Raw genomic sequence first — 20162 nt, 5'->3', positions numbered from 1 at the left:
TCACCCACATCATTTAGCAAGGTGATCATCGCCATGGTAACTCGAATGCACTGGATTGTGTGAAGGGTACTAACAATACACTCACAATAAAATAAGGAGGAGGAGAGAGTAAATGGAAGGGAAAGGAATGTGCTGATTATTGAGATGTAGCAGTAGTTGTCATTTAATGATGTAATCATTAATCACAGAGAGGCTAAGTAACCGTCCTCACATTGACAGCTTTAAACCTAGTACAGTTCAAACAGAGGTTGGCATGTTCAATGAAGTTAGCGTCAATGTTAATTTTGTGCGAGATGAAATTATGAACCAGGGCCAAAGTGAGCAAAGTTCATCATGAATATGTGACCGCGAGCGCGCGCGCGCACACACACACACACACACACAATTCCTGGCTCTGCCGGGAACCAGTATGGAAAATAAAATCAAAACATTTAACATACAATTGCTTTACTTGCACTTTTCGTGATTAATTATTGATTTTTCTCCTGCAGGTACACACTTTGCAATGGTAATTTTCTTCTTGCAGAACTGCAGTCAGCGTGATAGTTCAAACTGTATTAATACGTGGAGAATTTTGCAGCCTAACAGTGATAAATAGCTGAGCAATGAACTGGCATTGCCAGTTATTGGTTACCTCTGTGACAATTCTTGAAAGGTGAAGTGAATCCCACCCCAACTCAAACACAATTACTCTTCCTGGGCCACGATTCAATAGGCAACCCTCGAAGTCCCCTCAAAGTCACTGCACATCAGAAAGTGTTACTGAGCCTGTAAATTGAATATGGTCCAGTTCCTTCATGTCCTTAGCCAACCTCTGTGGATACGGAATCACTGAATTTCACAACCCAGGAAGTGGCCATTGAGCCCATCATTGGCTTTTTGAATGAGCAATCTACTCTGTTCCCCTCCTTGTTTTTTTTTGTGCTGGAGCCCTGCAATTTTTCTACTGACTTATTGACTTGCCTATATTCTGCTTAATGGTCTGAGGAGATTGATCATAGCTTCACCAGATTCTTTGACTATGTGCTAGCATACCATGTTGGCATCCTTCCAAAAGTGGGAACAAATCTGCAGCCTTAGGCCTCATCTGTCATTTATAAATGTTTTGCAGAACCTTCTTACCTTTTTATTCAAGGGTCCAATTTAATACCAATCTTATTTGCCAAACCTCCCCTCAGGATCAGCTGGGATGCAGACAAGGAGACATAGGATGTGGGAGATCCTACAACTCTCCCCAGTTAACTGGGGGGCAGAGTTGAAGTTAGATTGCCAGTTATGAGGCACGTAAAATCCTCGCACTGTCAACACCAGTAATGGATGGAGAAGGCCACCTATTCAAGTGCCTGTGCCCAATTGAGGAGCCCTTCATCTCAGCAGCAAAGGCCCTCCTCTCTTGGAAATAATCCATTGTCTTCAAATCAACCTCCTTCCGTGAAGTGGCCCTGTTTGATATCCCTCCACCCATCCCATTCTAAGGCCTCGACAGAATATGTCCCAATCCTCCAGGGGTTCCACCAGTGGCCACTGGGAGTGCTGTTGGTTCTGAAGAGCAGCTGGCCATCTGATTGGAGTTGTGATGGCAGGCAGGTTTGGGTCTGACTATTCTCCGTCCTTCTTTCGCTGTACCACAGTCGTAGCTGTGTATTCAGTTGCTCAGAAATGAGTTCTTAAATCTCTCTGTCTTTTCATCTTCCTCCCTTTTAAAGGCACTCCTCAAAATCTACCTCTTTGTCCAGCTGGTTGATCACTCATCCTCATGACTCTCCTTCTTAAACTTGTTCTGTTTATTGTGGAACACTTTGGAATGTTTTACAATATTGAAAGAACCAAAGAAATTATTGCAGCTGTAAAGTGTGAATGAAGGTGGACAAGTGTTGTGGGAATTTGACTTGCAACTCCAGACGACACAAATTTCATTTTAAAAGTAAATGCTTTATTTCTGGATAGCTGGCGAGAGATTCTGGGTGACAACAAAAGGATCTCATAGCCTTCTAGTGATGGCACCCCTCCATGAATCTCTGCTCTATTCATGAAAGCAGTATATTTTATAGGAATAATACAGAGGTCTACAAGTCACATTGCTTTTACATTGTCTAAGACAGGTAATTACAATTTTACAATGCCCAGTGATTGCTGACTTCCTGTGACAAATAGCAAATGGTTTACAAAAACTGGTTATCATATTCTTCACAATTATATGTTAATGGATAAGGGGTTAACAGAAGGATTTTGTTTTGTTCTCATCGTTGGATTCACATGTCCATGTTAATAGAAAGGGGAAGCATGGTAATGAGAACAGGAGGCAGTTAATTAAGGTTATGGCCAAGGCTATCAGTCTTGTCCAAATTTCCAAGAAGATTGCACATATCGACACAGACATCAAGTTTCTACAGGACAGGACAACTCCATACAACCCTGTCATGGTGGACGCTGCAAGACGTGTCAGATTGTGGACATAGATACCACTATTATGCATGGGAACACCTCCCACCTTGTACATGGCAGGTACTCATGTGACTCCGCCAATGTTGTCTATCTTATATATTGCAGGCAAGGATGTCCGGAGACATGGTACATTGGGGAAAGGCTACGACAACGGATGAATGGGCACCGCACAACAATCAACAGACAGGAGGGTTCCCTCCCAGTTGGGGAACACTTCAGTGGTCCAGGACATTCAGCCTCAGACCTTCGGGTGACCATTCTCCAAGGTGGACTTCGGGACAGACAGCAGAGAAAAGTGGCCAAGCAGAGGCTGATAGCTAAGTTCGGTCCCCACAGGGAGGGCCTCAACCGGGACCTTGGGTTCATGTCACATTACAGGTGACCACCATTGCACTATACACACACACACACACACAGATATTCCTACACACACACACACAGACACCCACACACACCCTTATAGACACACACACACTCCCACACTCACACATGCATCCCCTCACAGACTTAAGACACTCTGCACTCACTACACACACATTCACACTTTCTCACACTCACAACCCCCACCCCAGACAGAGAGACACACACAGACAGACAAAGACCCACATGTACACATATATTTTGTGAGGTGAATTTGTACTTGCAGAGTTACATTGTACTTTGCTCAAAAACTGCATGCATTCATGTAGAAATCTGAGCTCAAAAACTGCATGAATTTATGTAAAACTCAGTTATCTCACTTTTTAGATTAGAATCAATCTAAACATCAGGTCATAGACAGAGAACACAGGGGGCTAACACCTTCAACATATTGTCTAGCTATCACCATTGTTAACAGCTAACCCAAGAATACAACTTTTAAAAAAAGGTTTTGTGATTTACACATGAAAGAAGTGAAACTATCACTGTATTCTAACAGATGAAAGGCTTAACAGAGAATCAATTTTTCAATGTATAATTTCAGTTACATCACACTGCAAATTTTTACTATAAATTCTGTGTTACGATCGAGCCCTCCACTATCACCTGATGAAGGAGCGTCGCTCCGAAAGCTAGCGTACTTCCAATTAAACCTGTTGGACTATAACCTGGTGTTGTGTGATTTTTAGTCTTGTCCAAGGAGGACAAACACCTTTGCCTGAGGCTTCAAGTGAAATCCGCACGTATGGCTCCAGAGAATTTTGTCCTCTTGGAGTCAGCCAGCCCCCCCTACTGTGAGGACAGTCATGCAATCGATACTGCAGTCAGTCCTTTTAAGAGTGGATCTTTAACGCTTGAGTTCCCAATATATCATAGTAAGCAAGTAAAAATGGAACTTATTCTCTTGTGGCTCTCTAACTTCCTCAGTGTGACTCAAGGCTTGTGTCAGACAGAACAATTGTCATTATATCGCGGTCAGAAGCACAGATTCCATGGTTTTTCCTTATCTTGCTGGTGTTGATCATGAAGCATCTTTACACACAGAATTTTGCCAACATTTAAAATCCTAAAGCTTTTACATTTATGTCGCAGCAGCAGTGAAAACAGCTCTCCTGCTGATTCACATTTTCATTCTTTCTCATGTTCAGAAAATCAGGTCATGACATGTTTTGTTCTGATGTCATCTGTTCCCTATACTGAGACAATCCACACAGCAAGACTTCTATGATTCTATGATTTGCTTCCTGTATGTCAGCAAGCACATAAAGCAACTTGGAAATGTGTTTCCCCTTGTTTGAAATCGTCAAAGTAACAACCAGAGTTGTTGTTTTGGATTTCACGTTCAATATTGCCAAAATGTTTTCCAAAGTGAAAATGAGCCAATGCAGTTCTATTTACTTCATTAAAGCCCTTGTATCCCTCATTCCTTTATATAATAAGTGTCTAAACTTCAAATATACTTCTTTGGTTCTGAAATACTTCAAGCCATCTTGAAATCATGAAAGGCAACCTATAAATATAAGGACAAAGTGAGGACTGCAGATGCTGGAGATCAGAGTCAAGAGTGTGGTGCTGGAAAAGCACAGCAGGTCAAGCAGCATCCAAGGAGCAGGAGAATTGATATTTCAGGCATAAGTCCTTCATCAGGAATGGGGCTTGTGGGCCTACAAGCCTCATTCCTGATGAAGGGCTTATACCTGTAACGTCGATTCTCCTGCTCCTCAGATGCAGTCTATCCTCCTCTGTTTTTCCAGCACCACACTCTTGAGTCTATAAATGTACGCTTTTATTTTGCAAATGAAAAATAAAACTGGAATATCTCATTATTTTTCACTGACCTTTATTGTCTCAATCCAACGGGGTTGCTTGACCTGATAGTAGATGACAGATCGATATTCACTGACTGGTTTGTCTCCTGCACCCAGGCAAATGGCATTCTGTATCAAAACAATTCAATTTTGAACATGCAGATTAAAGAATTGCAGGGTACATGTGTAATGTCAGAGTCTCATAGAGGGGAAACAGACTTTCGGTCCAATTCGTCCATGACGACCAGATATCCCAACCCAATCTAGTCCCACCTGCCAGCACCTGGCCCATATCCCTCCAAACTCTTCCTATTCATACACCCATCCAGAAGCCTTTTAAATGTTGCAGTTGTGCTAACTTCCACCACTTTCTCTGGCAGCCCATTCCACACCCGCACTACCTCTGCTTGAAAACATTATCCCTTAAGCCTCTTCTATATCTTTCCCCTCTCACTCCAAACCTATGCCTTCTAGTTCTGGACTCCCCCATCCCAGGGAAAAGACTTTGGCTATTTACCCTATACATGCCCCTCAGCATTTTATAAACCTCTATAAGGTCATCCCTCCAGAGAAAACAGCCCCAGCCTGTTCAGCCTCTCCTTTTCGCTCAAATCCTCCAACCCTGGCAACATCCTTGTAAAGCTTTTGTGAACTCTTTCAAGTTTCACAACATCCTTCTGATCGTGTAACAGCACCACAGTTCAATAGCACTGAATAGTGACAATCAGTGTATATCATGGACTTATTCAATAGCTTTTGAAAGGTCTACAATTCATCCAATTCTCTTTGTCCCTCACCCACCCACCTTGGCCAGTACTGTCATTCTCTTCCCTGAGGATCTCACTGCTCGGCCATGCAGTGTTCAGCGATGCTCAAGTACATCATTCACCGCTCATCCTTCGAAGGATTAAGATTGCGAGATCCAGGAGCCCTGATGTAGCCTTGAAGTGAGGCCTTTGGAGGGATATAGGCTAAATGCTGGCAGATGGGACCAGATTAGTTTAGGATATCTGGTCAGCATGGACGAGTTGAACTGAAGGGTCTGTTTCTGCGCTGTACAGCTCTATAACTCAATGACGATCTCCAGGACCGGACGGATCTTACTCCCACTTTAATTCCTTGCACTTCAATCTTCCCAGAGGCAACACGGATACATTAGGAGGGGTCTTCCGGCTGAATTAAAACCTCTAGTGGAAGGAAATTCCAGAGTTCTGGCACCAGTTGTGTGGAAAGTGCTTCCTAATTTTGTTCCTAAAATTGTAGCTCAACTTTTAGAGGTCTCTCCTTCTTGATACCACTATCAGTGGTAACAGGTTTCTGTTATGGCCTCGTAGAATCCTTGCAATATTTTAAAAACATAAGTTAGATCATCCCGACAATCCCCTATATTTGAGTAAAATGATAGACAATGAAGTCCAAATGGAATCCTGCACTTGATTGGTTGGATCAATGGGAGGCTGGACTGTCTGAAGTAAGACTTGGCATCTCTGGGCTGTTACATGAAGGTGAGCTCATCTTGATACATTTTAAGGAAGCAGAAGGGTTTACCCTTCAAAATGGTCTAAATGACACAGTCCTCCCCTCTTTGCCCCTTTTTCCCCCATCCCATTAGTACTACCCTTATCCAATTGCCCCATGAAATAGTGTCTTCCACCTACTGCTGCCTCTCCGATTTTAAACCTGCTCTCTCCCCGTTAGTGTTATCTGTTCCCAACTGTCCCATCAATTGGTTCCCTTTACCAACTTTCCTCAATATGGTGCCACGCCTGTTTTACTCCACTGTTTGAAGCTATCCAATAATCCCCTCCATACGCAACTGAATCAGACCATTTGGCCCAAAAGATCAATGAAAGAATTTGTGCTTCATATGTGATCCTCCACATCTGTCTACTTCACACTAACAATTTATTCTTTTGTTGTGTTCTCTTTCATGTACCATTCTAAATGGCTCTCAAATGATTAGTTAAACTTTTCCCTTAGCTATGCTTTGTTGTAGCATGTTCTACATTCTCACCAATCCTAAGAAGTTTCTCTTGAGTTCCTTATTGGATATATCTGTCGCTATCTTGTAGATCTACCACTCCTAGTCCTGGAAGGTTCTATGCAGAAATTACATGATGTTGACTTGCCTTGTCTAATACTTCACATTGTTAAAGCAATACCAAGTTGCCCTTCTTTTGCTTTTCCAAAAAAAAGATACATTTATTGGTGTTTTCCACCAAATGCTCCATTTACTGATGTCTTCTGCAAAATTCCCCAATATATTGGCACCTTTACCAACCCCTCTCCATCAGTGCCCTTATCCAATGGCCCATAAAATGGTGTCTTCCAGTAATTCCTTAACTCACTGTTATTTTCTATCCATCCCTGTTAGTGATATCTTTATCCAAATTCTCCAATTATTGGTGCCCTCCTCCAATCTTGGAGTCAAAGAAGCAAGACTATTACTTAATTTGTTTTCATAATGACTGTCCTAGTGGGGTGTATAAAACTAACAATGGATAAACAGTGAAGCGAGATGTGAATATTCATAGTACAAGAAAGACTGTATACAACAAAATCAATAAAATCCTGTCCAAATTAATCGCTGTGTGTGTTGGCTGTTTTCTTGACTGAACCCATCAAGTAAGACCTGCTGAGGCAGTGATTAACTGATCACTTGCAACTACTTAAATCAATTACCTATTGCTCATAATGAAGTAGAGTTGTCAACCTTTCAGGTTTCTCCTAGAATCTACTTTGAATAAAGATAAATCTCCTGCAAACTGCTGTCTGAGAGAAAATGCAGAGGGACGCACAAAAATGGTGTATTTCATTCCCTTCAAACACTTTTCACTCTGTATTTACAAAACACTTTAAGATGAGGAGAAAAGCTGTCTTTCACCAATTAGGTGCTGAAGTGTTCCCGGTTAGTGGGGACTGTGTTATCAGTATCCGCGGTGGGATTGAAACATTCGGAGGAGATAATGTGATGACAGCTCTGGAAGTATGTCCAATCGTAGTTGGCAAACCCTGCTCTGAAGTGAATGACATTGCATTTACAGAACTGAAGCAAGCCCATTCGGCCCAATAGATCAATGCCAGGTTTGTGGCCAACATGAGATTCCTCCAAATCTATTTACTTCATCTCATTCTAGTAACATATTCACTTATGCCTTTTTCTCCCACGGACTTTTCTGGATCATTCTTAAGTGCATCTTTGACTTGTTGTAATATGTTCTCACCTTACAAGGAAATTTATTCTGAATTCCTTAAAGGATGTATTCGTGACTATCTTCTAACTATTGCACCTAGGTTTAGACACCTCCTTGCAAAATTACACAAAAATGTCCTGCAATGTCTAATATTTTCATTTAGTTTGGGCAACTTGATCAGCATGGATGAGTTGGACGAAAGGGGTCTGTTTCCATGCTGTATGACTCTATGACTTTATCTCAATTTAAAACCCTACCCTTCTGCTCTTTTGAAGAGAAAATAATCTGTTTGTTTGCGTTCTCCATCAATGGCTCCATTTGTTGCTGACCTCCCTCGATTTCCCAATGTAACTATACCTCTCTCATTTCACACCTCCCATCAATATTACTATCCAAGCATCCCATAAAATGGAGCCTTCCATCAATTTCCTCATTTACTGCTGCCTCTGCCATTTTACAGATATCCTAATGGGGTTATCCGTAACAAAATCCCCTTCCCTAATTTTCCCAACTACAATGAATGCCTTGCATGCATTTACCAGCAGTCTTCACTAATTCCCCTTTTCATTTGCATGGTTTTCCCATTTACTAGTGCCCTCTCATTATCACCTCAGTTATTGGTAACTGGCCATTTTCCAAGCCTACATGCATTGGCTCCCTCCCTCAAACACCCCATTTGCTGCTGTCCTCCCCAAACCCTGCAGCACTGCTGCCCTCTCCCCAATTATTTTTTCTCAGATACACTTCAGCAATGACATATCTGGTAGAGCCACAGCACTATGTCACAATGACCAACGATGGCCAGAACGAAACATCATTCTCAAACAAAAACAGAAATTGCTGGAAAAGTTCAGCAGGTCCGGCAGCATCTATGAAGAGAAATCAGAGTTAAGGTATCAGGTCGACTGACCCTTCCTCAAAACTCTGATTTAACTCTGATTTCCCTTCACAGATGCTGCCGGACCTGCTGAGCTTTTCCAGCAATTTCTGCTTTTGTTTCTGATTTACAACAAATACAATTCCTTTGGTCGATATTTCTTTCTGTTGTGTTATCTAATAAGGGCACGAGCTGACAGGAAATTATTGACCTTAACTCCTCGGTTCAACAAGAAGCAAAGAAATACAAAGAAGCCAAGGGTTCTTGATCTCGTCTGCATCTTCAAGAAAAGGGCTGACAAACTTCAAAATCACAGGCACCGTTTATAAATAAGGGATCATCCAGTCAGGACAAAGATCGGGAAAAAGAAATGTTTCTCTCAGAGGGTTGAGATTCTTTAGAATTCCCTTCATCAGAAGCCAATAGGGTTCTTGATCTCGTCTGCACCTTCAAGAAAAGGGCTGAAAAACTTCAAAATCACAGGCACCGTTTATAAATAAGGGATCATCCAGTCAGGACAAAGATCGGGAAAAAGAAATGTTTCTCTCAGAGGGTTGAGATTCTTTAGAATTCCCTTCATCAGAAGCCAATAGGTGTAGAATCTTTACATTTTTGATCACCAAGGAGACGGAGGATTTTCAGGGATATGCAGGAATGAGGCTAAAATCAGATCAGCCATGATCTGCTGAACAGAAGCGGGTTCAAAGGACCAAGTGCCTCGTCTTATCTGCATGTTCAATGCACATACATCATACATTAGCCTTGAATGTGTTGATAAAGCTTCTGGATTAAAACATTTCCCATACTCTACCCAATGTTTATACACAGCCCTTTGGAAGGAGTAGCTTTAACAACCACTCCTTCATGTATTTTCAGGAGAGTCTGAACTTTGAATCATTGCTGTTCCATCTCTACTAACCGCCATTAATGGCCCATATTCATTATTGAGAAGTAATTATTACCGGAAGAATTTTACCGTCGTCGCTACAGACACACATTATCACTTCCACATTCTTCTGGGTGGTCTTGTTGTACTTGTCAAAGTCACCATACTGGATGGTGATGTAAATATCATTCCTCACGTCACCTGCAGAGGATTGGAACAGAGCAATGCCCTGAGGTTAGTGGTTTTACAATTATTTGGAATGTGACAACAGACATCAGGTGCTTTAAGTAACAGAGTCCCATCAGCATATCTCAGATTTTGGAGCTTCCCTCTCAGCACTGAACTGATGTTACAGTCCCATGCTCCCACTCCAGAGCATTGTGAGAAAGGTGTCCATGATCTGCAATTCAAGCACTGCAACCAAGATGGTCCAAACTATTTGCAGAAGCGAGTACTAATTCTTAAATACTGCACCCACTTCTACCTATAGAATTTCTGTAGAATCCCTGCAAGGTGGAAACAGGCCATTTGGCACAACAGGTAGAGCTTATTCCTGTTCCTCAAATGCTGCCTGAGCAGGTGTGCTTTTCCAGCACCACATTCTGCGACTCTGATCTGCAGTCCTCACTTTCTCCACACCAACCTCCCAAAGAGTATAATACCCAGACCCATTCCCCTACCCTATTGCTCAATATTTCCCCTGAATGATGCCCCTAACCTACACACCCTGGAACACTGTGGGCAATTTAGCATGGCCAATTCGTCTAACCTGCACATCTTTGGACTGTGGGAGGAAACTGGAGCAAACCCACACAGGCATTGGGAGAATGTGCAAACTCCAACATAGACAGTCACCCAAGGCTGGAATCGAACCCGGGTCCCTGGCTAACCACTGAGCCACCATGCTGCCCTCATCTCTTTCCCTGACAATCAACTTTGATTTATTCTTTCACAAGATCTAATCAACTCTGACAAGACAATGTATTTAATTGTCCATGAGGAGGTGCTGGTGAGCTGTACACTTGAAACAATGTAACACAAGGGTTGTAGGTTCAGCCACAGGGCAGTTTGGAGAAGGATAAGGATCCGTACTCATTAACAGTGAAGGAACAGTAATCAGGATGTTGAAAAGTTTGGATGGGAACAAGCAGGAGGTGCCACTGTCCTTCTTAGTTGAAGGGGTCACAAATTTGGACAGTGCTGATGAAGGAGCTGTGGGAGGTTGTTGTATTGCATCAAGTAGATGGTCCACACTGATGGAAAATTGATATCAGTGATGGAAGGAGTAATCAACCAGACTGATTTATGTTCTGGTCGTGTCAAGTTTCTTGAGTACCATTGGAACTGCACTCATCCAGACAAGTGGAGAGTACTCCATCACACTCCTGACTTGTGCCTAGTAAAGTGTGCACTGGCTTTGGGTAGTCCGGACTGTCTTTGTCTGAAAAATTCATTCAAAGGTTGTGAGTATCACTGGCTGGGCTAGCATTTATTGTTCATTCTGAATTATCTTTGAGAAGGTGGTGGTGAACTACCTTCTTCAACTGAGTTAAAAATCACACAACACCACGTTATAGTCCAACAGGTTTATTTGGAAGAACTAGCTTTCGAAGTGCTGTTCCTTCATCAGGTGGTTGTGGAGCAGGATCATAAGACACAGAATTTATCGCAAAAGATTACAGTGTCATGCAACTGAAATAATATAATGAACAAATCTGGACTTAACAGCAATCTAGGTTTGTTCAATGTATCATTTCAGTTGCATGACACTTTAATCTTTTGCTTTAAATTCTGTGTCTGATAGTCCTGCCGCACAGCTACTTGATGAAGGAGCAGTGCTCCAAAAGCTAGTGCTTCCAAATAAACCTGTTGGACTATAACTTGGTGTTGTGTGATTTTTAACTTTGTCTTGAACTGAGGCAGCTCTTGGGAAGTCCAGGATTTTAACCCAGTGGCACTGAAGGAACAGAGATAAATTTCCAAATGGGGATGGTGAGTGGCTTGGAACAGAACTTGGAGCGGTGTTCCCTTGGATCTATCCCTGTCCTTCCAAATGAAAGCAACTGTGCATTTGAAAGGTGCTGACTATGAAGTTTTGGTGAAATTTTGTCGTACATCTTGTCGATGGGACATTCTCCTGCATCAATGATAGACAGAAACAAACAAGTGGATTGCTTTGCCCTGGATGGTGTCAAGCTTCTTGAATGTTATTGGAGCTGCACCCATCCAGACATGTGGAGAGTATTCCATCACACTCCTGACTTGTGCCTTATAGATGGTGGACAGGTTTTGGGGAGTCAGGAAGTGAGTTTCTCACCACAATATTCCTAGCCTCTGACCTGCTCTCGGAGCCACTGTATTTATATGGTGAGTCCAGTTCAGTTTCTGGTCAAGGATAACCCCAAGAATGTTGATAGTTTTGGTTAATGTGATGGTAATGCCATGTGGGTTTCAACAGGGTATAGTATATTGTCTCTTATGGTGATGATCATAGCCTGGCATTCATGTGGCATGTATGTTACTTGCTAATTCTCAGTCCACTCCTGGATATTGTCCAGATCTTGTAGCATTTGAATATGGACTGAGGAGTCACAAATTATGCTGAACATTCTGCAATCATTGGTGAACATCCCTATTTCTGACCTGATGATGGAGGGAAGGTATTTGATGAAGCAGCTGAACATGGTTGGGCCTGAGACACTACCCTGAGGAACTCCTGAAGAGATACCCTGCAGCAGAGATGATTGACAGCCACCACCATCTTCTTATGTACTAGGTATGACACCAACATTTTCACTTGATACCTATTGATTCCAGTTGAAAAGTGTAGCACTGGAAAAGCACAGCAGGTCAGGCAGCATCCGAGGAGCAGGAGAATCAATGTGTGGGGTATAACCCATCATCAGGAATGTTATATTCCACATTCCTGATGAAGGGCTTATGCCCAAAACTTCAATTCTCCTGTGCCTCTCTTGCTGCCTAACCTACTGTGCTTTTTGGGCGCCACACTTTTCGACTCTGATCTCCAGAACTGCACTCCTCACTTTCTCCTAACCATTGACACCAGTTTCGCTAGGGGTCATCAGTGCCACATTCAGTCAAATGCAGCCTCGATGTCAAGGGCTGTCACTCTCACCTCACCTCTGGAATTCAACTCTTTTTGTCCATGTTTGAACCAAGGCTTTAATGAGGTCAGGAGGTGAGTGAGCCTGGCAGAATCCCCTCATGTGCACCACAAGATTCTTTTTTGTCATCTGTCCCTTCCTTTCTAATCTTGTTCACTCACTGTACTAGAGTGTTGTGAGGTGGAAGAGGTTTAATGGAAACGATCAGGCGTTGTGGCATCCAAACAGCATTAATTAACATTGATGTATTTTATTTCTATCATTGAACCCAGCTTCTGAAGGACCCTGAGTCTAGATTAGTTGGGTTTAAAAGAGTACACCACAAAATGATTGCTGTTCTCTCACCATGATTATAACAGTGCTTGACATCCTAATGTTGTCTCCTGCAGTTGAGACTAGAATCCCTTGCCATATTTAGAAAGAGCATGTGGGCTTAGGGGCCTTAGGAAGCCAGCCAAATGACGTCAAATTCACAGCTGCTTCAAACAATTTCACAACAGGCAGTGCAGTAGCCACCTGTAACCCCGGCCAGATCAAGTTAATAACAACCCCATTGAAAGGTGGAAGCTTTGAAATACACAGCTAATAAGCTGCATAAAATAGACATTGCTCCTTGACTGTATTCTGGAGTGGTTTTTCACTATTGTCAGGCTTGAAAGGTAAAGAAATTTGGAATTTCATCAATGAAGGGCATTGAGTCCATCTTTAGTGTGTCCCGGTCAATACCAATCAATATCCCAGTGCCACATACAGGGAAATAAATTGCATGCAAGGTTCTGTGAAGCAGGTTTGAGAATGCACAGTGACTGGACAGAGTGTAGCCACCATTTTCAAGTCATATCTTGATTTATTTAGCACCTGGAGTTACCATATATACTCTAGTAAACGCCAATTTCATTTTTGGCCAAAAAATCTGGAGTTTTCCACACATCTTGTGTAAAGTCAACGCTAATTCTTCACAGATAACAGATCAACATTTGCGATTCATGGTATTATCCTGTACGTAAATGTTACGGTGAGTAAACAAATTTTTTTTAATGCAATTACATGTTTTGATGTCCAGTTCATGCCAATTTGGCACGAAAGCTTAAGACGCATCAGGTCAGAGTCTGGTTGAAACCTGGGGTGGCACAATGGCTCAGTTCTTAGCACTGCTGTCTCACAACACCAGGGTCCCAGGTTCAATTCCAGCCTTGGGCAACTGTCTGTGTGGAGTTTGCACATTCTCCCTGTGTCTGCGTGGGTTTCCTCCAGGTGCTCCGGTTTCCTCTCATAGTCCAAAGATGTACAGGTCAGGTGAATTGGCTGTGCTAAATTGCCCATAATGTTAGGTGCATTTGTCAGAGGGAAATGGGTCTGGCTAGGTTACTCTTCAAAGGGTCGGTGTGGACTTGTTGGGCTGAAGGGCCTGTTTCCACACTGTAGGGAATCTAATCTCCCTTTGTGTGCACCTCCACTGAGCTCAGTTCCCATATGGCATTTGTGGAATACAGTCGTATTAAAGTAATTTGTTGTGTTTTTTTATTAATTTGGAGATTCATTGGGATTCTGTTAAAGGTATGGCATTTTAGACTGTAGCATGAATTTCAGGCCCTCAAATGTAGTATCCATGTAATAGTTGACCCTGTAAATTTAACTTTAAAGAATAGTCCAATTTGACTTTCCCATGAGTATATACAGTATATACAAAAAAAAATTCTTTCATCATTTATCACAGCGGCTCTTGTAAATTTGTTGTGTATGAATTCAGCTGCTGTATTAGCCTATGTTACATTAGTGACCACACCTCATTGGTTGTGAGGCACATTGGGACATTCTAAACTTGACCGTTCATTCTTATTGGCTATGGAGCTGACAGTAAAACCGAGGCATGAATAGACCTCCACAGGCAAAAGTGGAAACTGACAGCATGTAGTTTAGAGAGCAAAAAAGACATTTGGAGTGTAGTCATTATTGTTGCACTCACAAACATAAAATAGACAATTTGCACAGGACAAGACAAACAAACTGTATAGGCCGAAATGGCCAAATAATTTGTTTCCATTGTGTTTTGTTGATGGATAACTGTTAAAGTGATTTGTGCTATATATGTGAGAGTTCTGACCAATAGACAGAACTAAGCCTTCAGAGTTTGCCTTAGTTAGCTCTGATCACCCTTATCCACCCTGTTCATGTGAAATATGAATCACTTTACAGGTATAGATTGACTTGCCAGTACCTCCATTTGATCCCATTTGAGAACTTTGGCAGCTCCAATTTTTTTTGTGTTTTAATTTTCTTGTTTGGTCGCGATGTGATTCTTAAGGCGATCTGCCCTTTACCCAGAAATTGAGCATGGTAAGTAATAAGGGGCTTTGATTTTAAGTTCTCTGTTTTACCAGAATGTGAGCTTTCTCTACAAGGTCCTGGAGCATGTTGATCACTATCTGTCGAAGTTATCTTGGCTTCATTTTGGAATGTGGGCCAGGCACATTTCCTGGGCCTAACCCTGAGAGTGTATGAAGTCCAACCACCTGCATAGTGTTCCCAGTAGCAGCCAATTAACAGGACAACCCTTGGAGGCTCACACAATTGAGGAATTCAAGACGGTATTGGGTGATTATTTGGATAGAAATAGAGTTTAGGGGACATGGGTCAAAAGGCGGGACATTGGCACGAGGTAACAGAACCAGTGTGACGACAGTGGGCAAAATGGCCTCCTTCTGCCCCAGAAAAGTTCTGAGGTCCTCTGGATGATTGGGAATGGGGTGAGCTGTGTTGTCTGACCATCTCCATACCTGATTGGTACACAGTGCAGGTAAAGGAGTCTGAAGGGCAGCTCAAGATGAAAATATCCTCTGAAGACTTAAATTGTGACTAGGGCCAAAGGGACAGCATTGAACAGTGGTGCTAAGAGAGTGAGGAGGTTTCACTGAGACCCTTCAATTTGACCTGTTGCCACAATGCTGCCTTCGGGAATACATCAAGCTTTGGGGTCAGTGGGAGGTCTGTCTGACAACGATAAAATTCCACAGCTCCAACTAGGCATTAGATTACAAATAATTAGGTACTACCCCACCATTGATGTCTGTCTCACCTTCCCTCTGAGCAAGACTCAGGTTTTCTGCCCAACATATACATTTAAAAATGCCCCTTTCTAAACTGCTTCCACGCAACTGATAAAATTCAGCCATCGCTGTTTCTAGGTTGAGTTTGCAATGAATAACTGCTATTAGAATGCTGGATTTTTTTTAAAAAGCCTACTGGGTCTCAAAACCAATGCTTGAAATGCCTGAGTCAACAGTTTTGATTCTATCCATGCGTAATGAGCAGAAGAGGGTTGTTATGGGAGTTGAATGTCAGGTTTGAGAAAATGAACCTCAGTCCCATTGCACGCTGTTTAATTTTTTAAAAAATGTAAAACCAAGCCAGCAGAGAAGTTCCTGCGAGAGGCAAGTCAGATCCAAATTAACTCTCAAAAGTCACCATATAATCATATCATTGGCATCTTTACTCTGCCAGAACTGCATAGTTGCCGAAGGCAAATGAATGTGGAATAAAATCTCCAAGAATGTGTTCCTGGGGATCGAGAGGCAGAAGGATGTATCCCTGATCCTCAGAACTATGATTCAGGAGACATAGGGGCAGGAGGAGGCCATCTGGCCCATCGAGCCTGTTCCACCATTCAATAGGATCATGGCTGACCTTTCGGTGGACTCAGCTCCACTTGCCCACCGCATTCTCTTTCCCACCCACAGCTCCCCCACAACACACACTCCCCCAAACTAACCCCCCACCACCACCCCTCCGTCCCCTGTCCCGATTGCAGGAAGAAAATGACAGTTTCCTTGGTGTTTGCCCCCTTTTGAGCGTACCTGGCATGATGATCTCTGGAAATCCCAACTTCCTGGCTACCACTGTGTTTCTGTCCACAAGGTGTGGATAATCCTTCCTGATCTGTGATACATCGCCAACCAGCATTTTCATGGTAACCCACAGTCCTGGGAAAGGAAAGAAATGTTTACCAATGGCTTACCACGCATTCACAGAGCAGGTCGTAACGGTTGTAACCTGTAGCAGGCCAATGCGACTGGCAATTTTTGAAACATGGGTTGTTCATGCATTTCCACATGTTCATACCTAGAAGAAACAGCGCACTTGCAGATGTTTGCACTGGAGCAAACTGGTGCAGGTTCTGATATGATTAGACAATCTGCATGCACGAGGTCATTCCAGTCAGTCTCATGTCTATTTCATTGATACTGTGCTATTTCTGTGCTCGCTCATCATTATCTTAGAATCACCACAGTGTGGAAACAGACCATTCAGCCCATCAAGTCCACACTGGCCCTCCAAATAGCAGCCCACCTAGACTCACCCCTTACATTGTCCTTGTAACCCTTGTAACCCATGGCTAACCTACCTAGCCTGCACTAGGGGCAGTTTAGCATGGTCATAACGTTCTAACCTGGACATCTTTGGACTGTGGGGAGGAAACCGGAGCACCTGGAGAAAACCCACACAGACACGGGGAGAATGTGCAAACTCCACACAGGCAGTCACCCGAGGCTGGAATTGAACATAGCTCCCTGGCACTGTCAGGCAGCAATGTTAACCACTGCTGCTGCTATTTAATGCCTTGCTTGTTAACAAAATAAGAGAGAACAGATTAAGAACAGCAAGGCCCGGGTAGAACAAAATAAAGATCCAACTGCTGAAACTCTTCTTAAAAATAAAACAGCAAATGACAGCAGGTCAGTCAATGTCTGAGGAGAGAAAACCAGAGCTAACAATGCTGCTCAATAACTTTTCATCTGGCATTAGGCATTTGACCTGAAAAAAAAAGTGAACTTTGTCTCTTGGTCTTGACCTGCTGAGTGTTTCAATGTCTTTTATTGTTTTGTTTTAAACTATCAAAGCTCTTCTTCAATTCAACAAAATAGGTGACAGCCTATCAATGGTTTATTTATCAAAGCCCTGCCCAATCAGGGGCAACTTGTCAGATTCAAATGTAACAAAGTCTGGCAGTTAACTGTCAATGATCGGTCTCCATGGAAATGCCCCCATTATTCAGAACACATTTGCCAACCAATTAGCATACTGCTTTCATGTAGTAAATGATAATTCTCCCCTGATATTTTTGCAAATTGTCCTGATAAATACAGGTTACAAAACTTTGACAAAGTGTCTCTCTTTTTATCTATATTCAAGTTCTGTACAAGTAAATGTTTATTTTCTGTTTTGGATCAGATTCCTAACATCTGCAGTGTTTTGTTCTTGTTCTGGAACTCATTGTTTCCTTCGCAATATATCTTCATAAAGAAATAATAAAGACAAAGTGATTACTTAACTATTGACATTTTGTTTAAATGTGAAATTATAATATGATTTTCTATGCTGCCCTAATTATGTAGTGAATATGCAATTTTAGTTGAAAATTGTTTTTATAATGAAACATTTGAAAGAAAACTTAGCACAGGTAATCTTATGTGCAGCACATGAGATGATTATTTTGACATGTGCATTTCTCGATGTATATTTTGCTCATATTCTGCTCACTCAACCACTTCAGATGTGGTTGTGTGATTTTCAAAACATCTTGTAGTTGTTGCCATGGAGCTTCTCTAGGTGAGATTGTGGAATTAAGGATTATTAAACAATGTCCATTTGTTCAAAGGTGGCAACTCAAAGGCGGTTAGCGTGCTTGCCTTCATTGCTCAGATCTTTGAGTTTAGGAGATGGGACATTACGTTGAGGTTGTACAGGACATTGGTGAGGCCTCTTTTGGAATACTGTGTCCAATTCTGGTTGCCCGTTATCGGAAGGACATTATTAAGCTGGCTAGGGTTGAGAAGAGATTTATCAGGATGTTGCTGGGTATGGAAAGTTTGAGTTATAAGGAGAGGCTGAATAAGCTGGGACTTATCCCACTGGAGCATAAGAGGTTGAGAGGTGACCCTATAGAGATGTGTAAAATAATGGGAGCATAGATAAAATGTCTTTTCCCAAGGTGGGTGATTTCAAGACTGGGGGGCAGATATTTAAGGTGAGAGTTGAAAGATTAAAAAAGACACAAGGGGCATTTTGTTTTACACAGAGAGTGGTCCATGTGTGGAATGAACTTCCAGAGTTAGTGATGGGTACCCTTACAATGATTAAAGAACATTGAGACAAGTACATGCACAAGGAATGTTTGGAGGGATATGGGCCAAGCGAAGGCAGGTGGGACTAGTTTAATTTGTTATTATGTTCAGGATGGATCGGTTGGACCGAAGGGCCTGTTTCTGTGCTGGATGACTAATACAATCAATGATGGCGAATGACACGTATGCACATCACGGTTTTTAATTGCTGACTTGTTTTGTTCTATATGTGGCTCAGCATTATATCTGATCTTAGAATTTATGAAAAGTCACCCAGTCAATCCTGCACTCTCTTTGTCCTGCCATTGGTGCATGAGCCTTCAATGGCCTCAGTCTTAATCTCTATTATTGTCTCCTCAAGCATCTTTGCCTTTCTCCTTCAAGAGGTGACTTAATACCCTTTGTCCTTGCCCAAGCACTGTTCTAAATTTTCCTTCTCTAGCTCACTGTAAATACATAGGACTCCAATGAAACATCTTGTGCTGATTAATGCCATGAAAAGTGCTACATAAGTTCAAATGGTTATTGTTGCTGTCAGCAGACCTGAGCTGATTCAGTACCTAACGCACGTTAGGAAAAGTGATGGATATCCTAAGTTTTCTCTTTTCCCTCCTCTATCTCCATCATCATTGCTCGCAATCCCAATAACAGAGAATGGGTGTCAACTGTCTCACTCCTTACTTGGGAAGGATATTGGACTGCGGAGTGAATCCAGTTAGCCACTCTACAGGGCTCGGCTGGGGAGTTGTCTGGACGCTATCATTGCTCACCATTTTATGCCAGGTTACTAGAGAGAGCTGGAGACAACTCTAAGCAGAGCGCTGACGTAGCAAGAACTAATTGGTTTCATAGATCATAGAAAGTCAGCCAGAAAGGATGTGCTTTCACCTTGAATGTCTGCGAAGGAGGACAGGACACCAGACATGAAAGCTCTGCCATGACAGTTCATTTAAATGACAGATGGCTGTCTGCGGAATGACACGGACTTTAAACAGGGAGCCACACTGTGAACTCACACCAGAAAAAGCCAAACAATTGTTTTGACACTTTCGTTGCTTCATTGATGCATGGAGTTGTGTTTTATAGCGTTGCCGTGATGGAACCTGAGGGAAATTAGAAAGTGGCCCGTGGTGTGCCTGTGTTTTGTTAAGCTGACTGGTGATCATTTTTTACTCAGTCTTTCTTTCCTCTCTCTCTTATCACACACAGTCTGTTCCTGTGCTTTTTCTAAAACAGAAGACTGTTTTGCAACCATTGATTGTCTCAAAGTCAGATTGATAGTAAA

General features: G+C 42.3%; 1 protein-coding gene across 1 annotated transcript in view; it reads right to left on the bottom strand.

Annotated features, from left to right (window-relative positions):
* LOC140492226 (dedicator of cytokinesis protein 2-like) overlaps positions 1–20162 on the bottom strand; it is a 731998-nt gene that overhangs the window by 546491 nt on the left and 165345 nt on the right. The window contains exons 13-15 of the mRNA XM_072591134.1: positions 16610–16735; positions 9707–9831; positions 4704–4802 (exon numbers count right to left, since the gene is read on the bottom strand). Coding sequence (XP_072447235.1) covers positions 4704–4802; positions 9707–9831; positions 16610–16735 — 350 coding nt within the window. The remainder of the gene's footprint in view (positions 1–4703; positions 4803–9706; positions 9832–16609; positions 16736–20162) is intronic.

This window comes from Chiloscyllium punctatum, chromosome 20 (genome assembly GCF_047496795.1).
Source record: "Chiloscyllium punctatum isolate Juve2018m chromosome 20, sChiPun1.3, whole genome shotgun sequence".
Taxonomy (NCBI): Eukaryota; Metazoa; Chordata; class Chondrichthyes; order Orectolobiformes; family Hemiscylliidae; genus Chiloscyllium; species Chiloscyllium punctatum.
The sequence above is the reverse complement of the archived record's forward strand: the minus strand, read 5'-3'. Positions and strand labels throughout refer to the sequence as shown.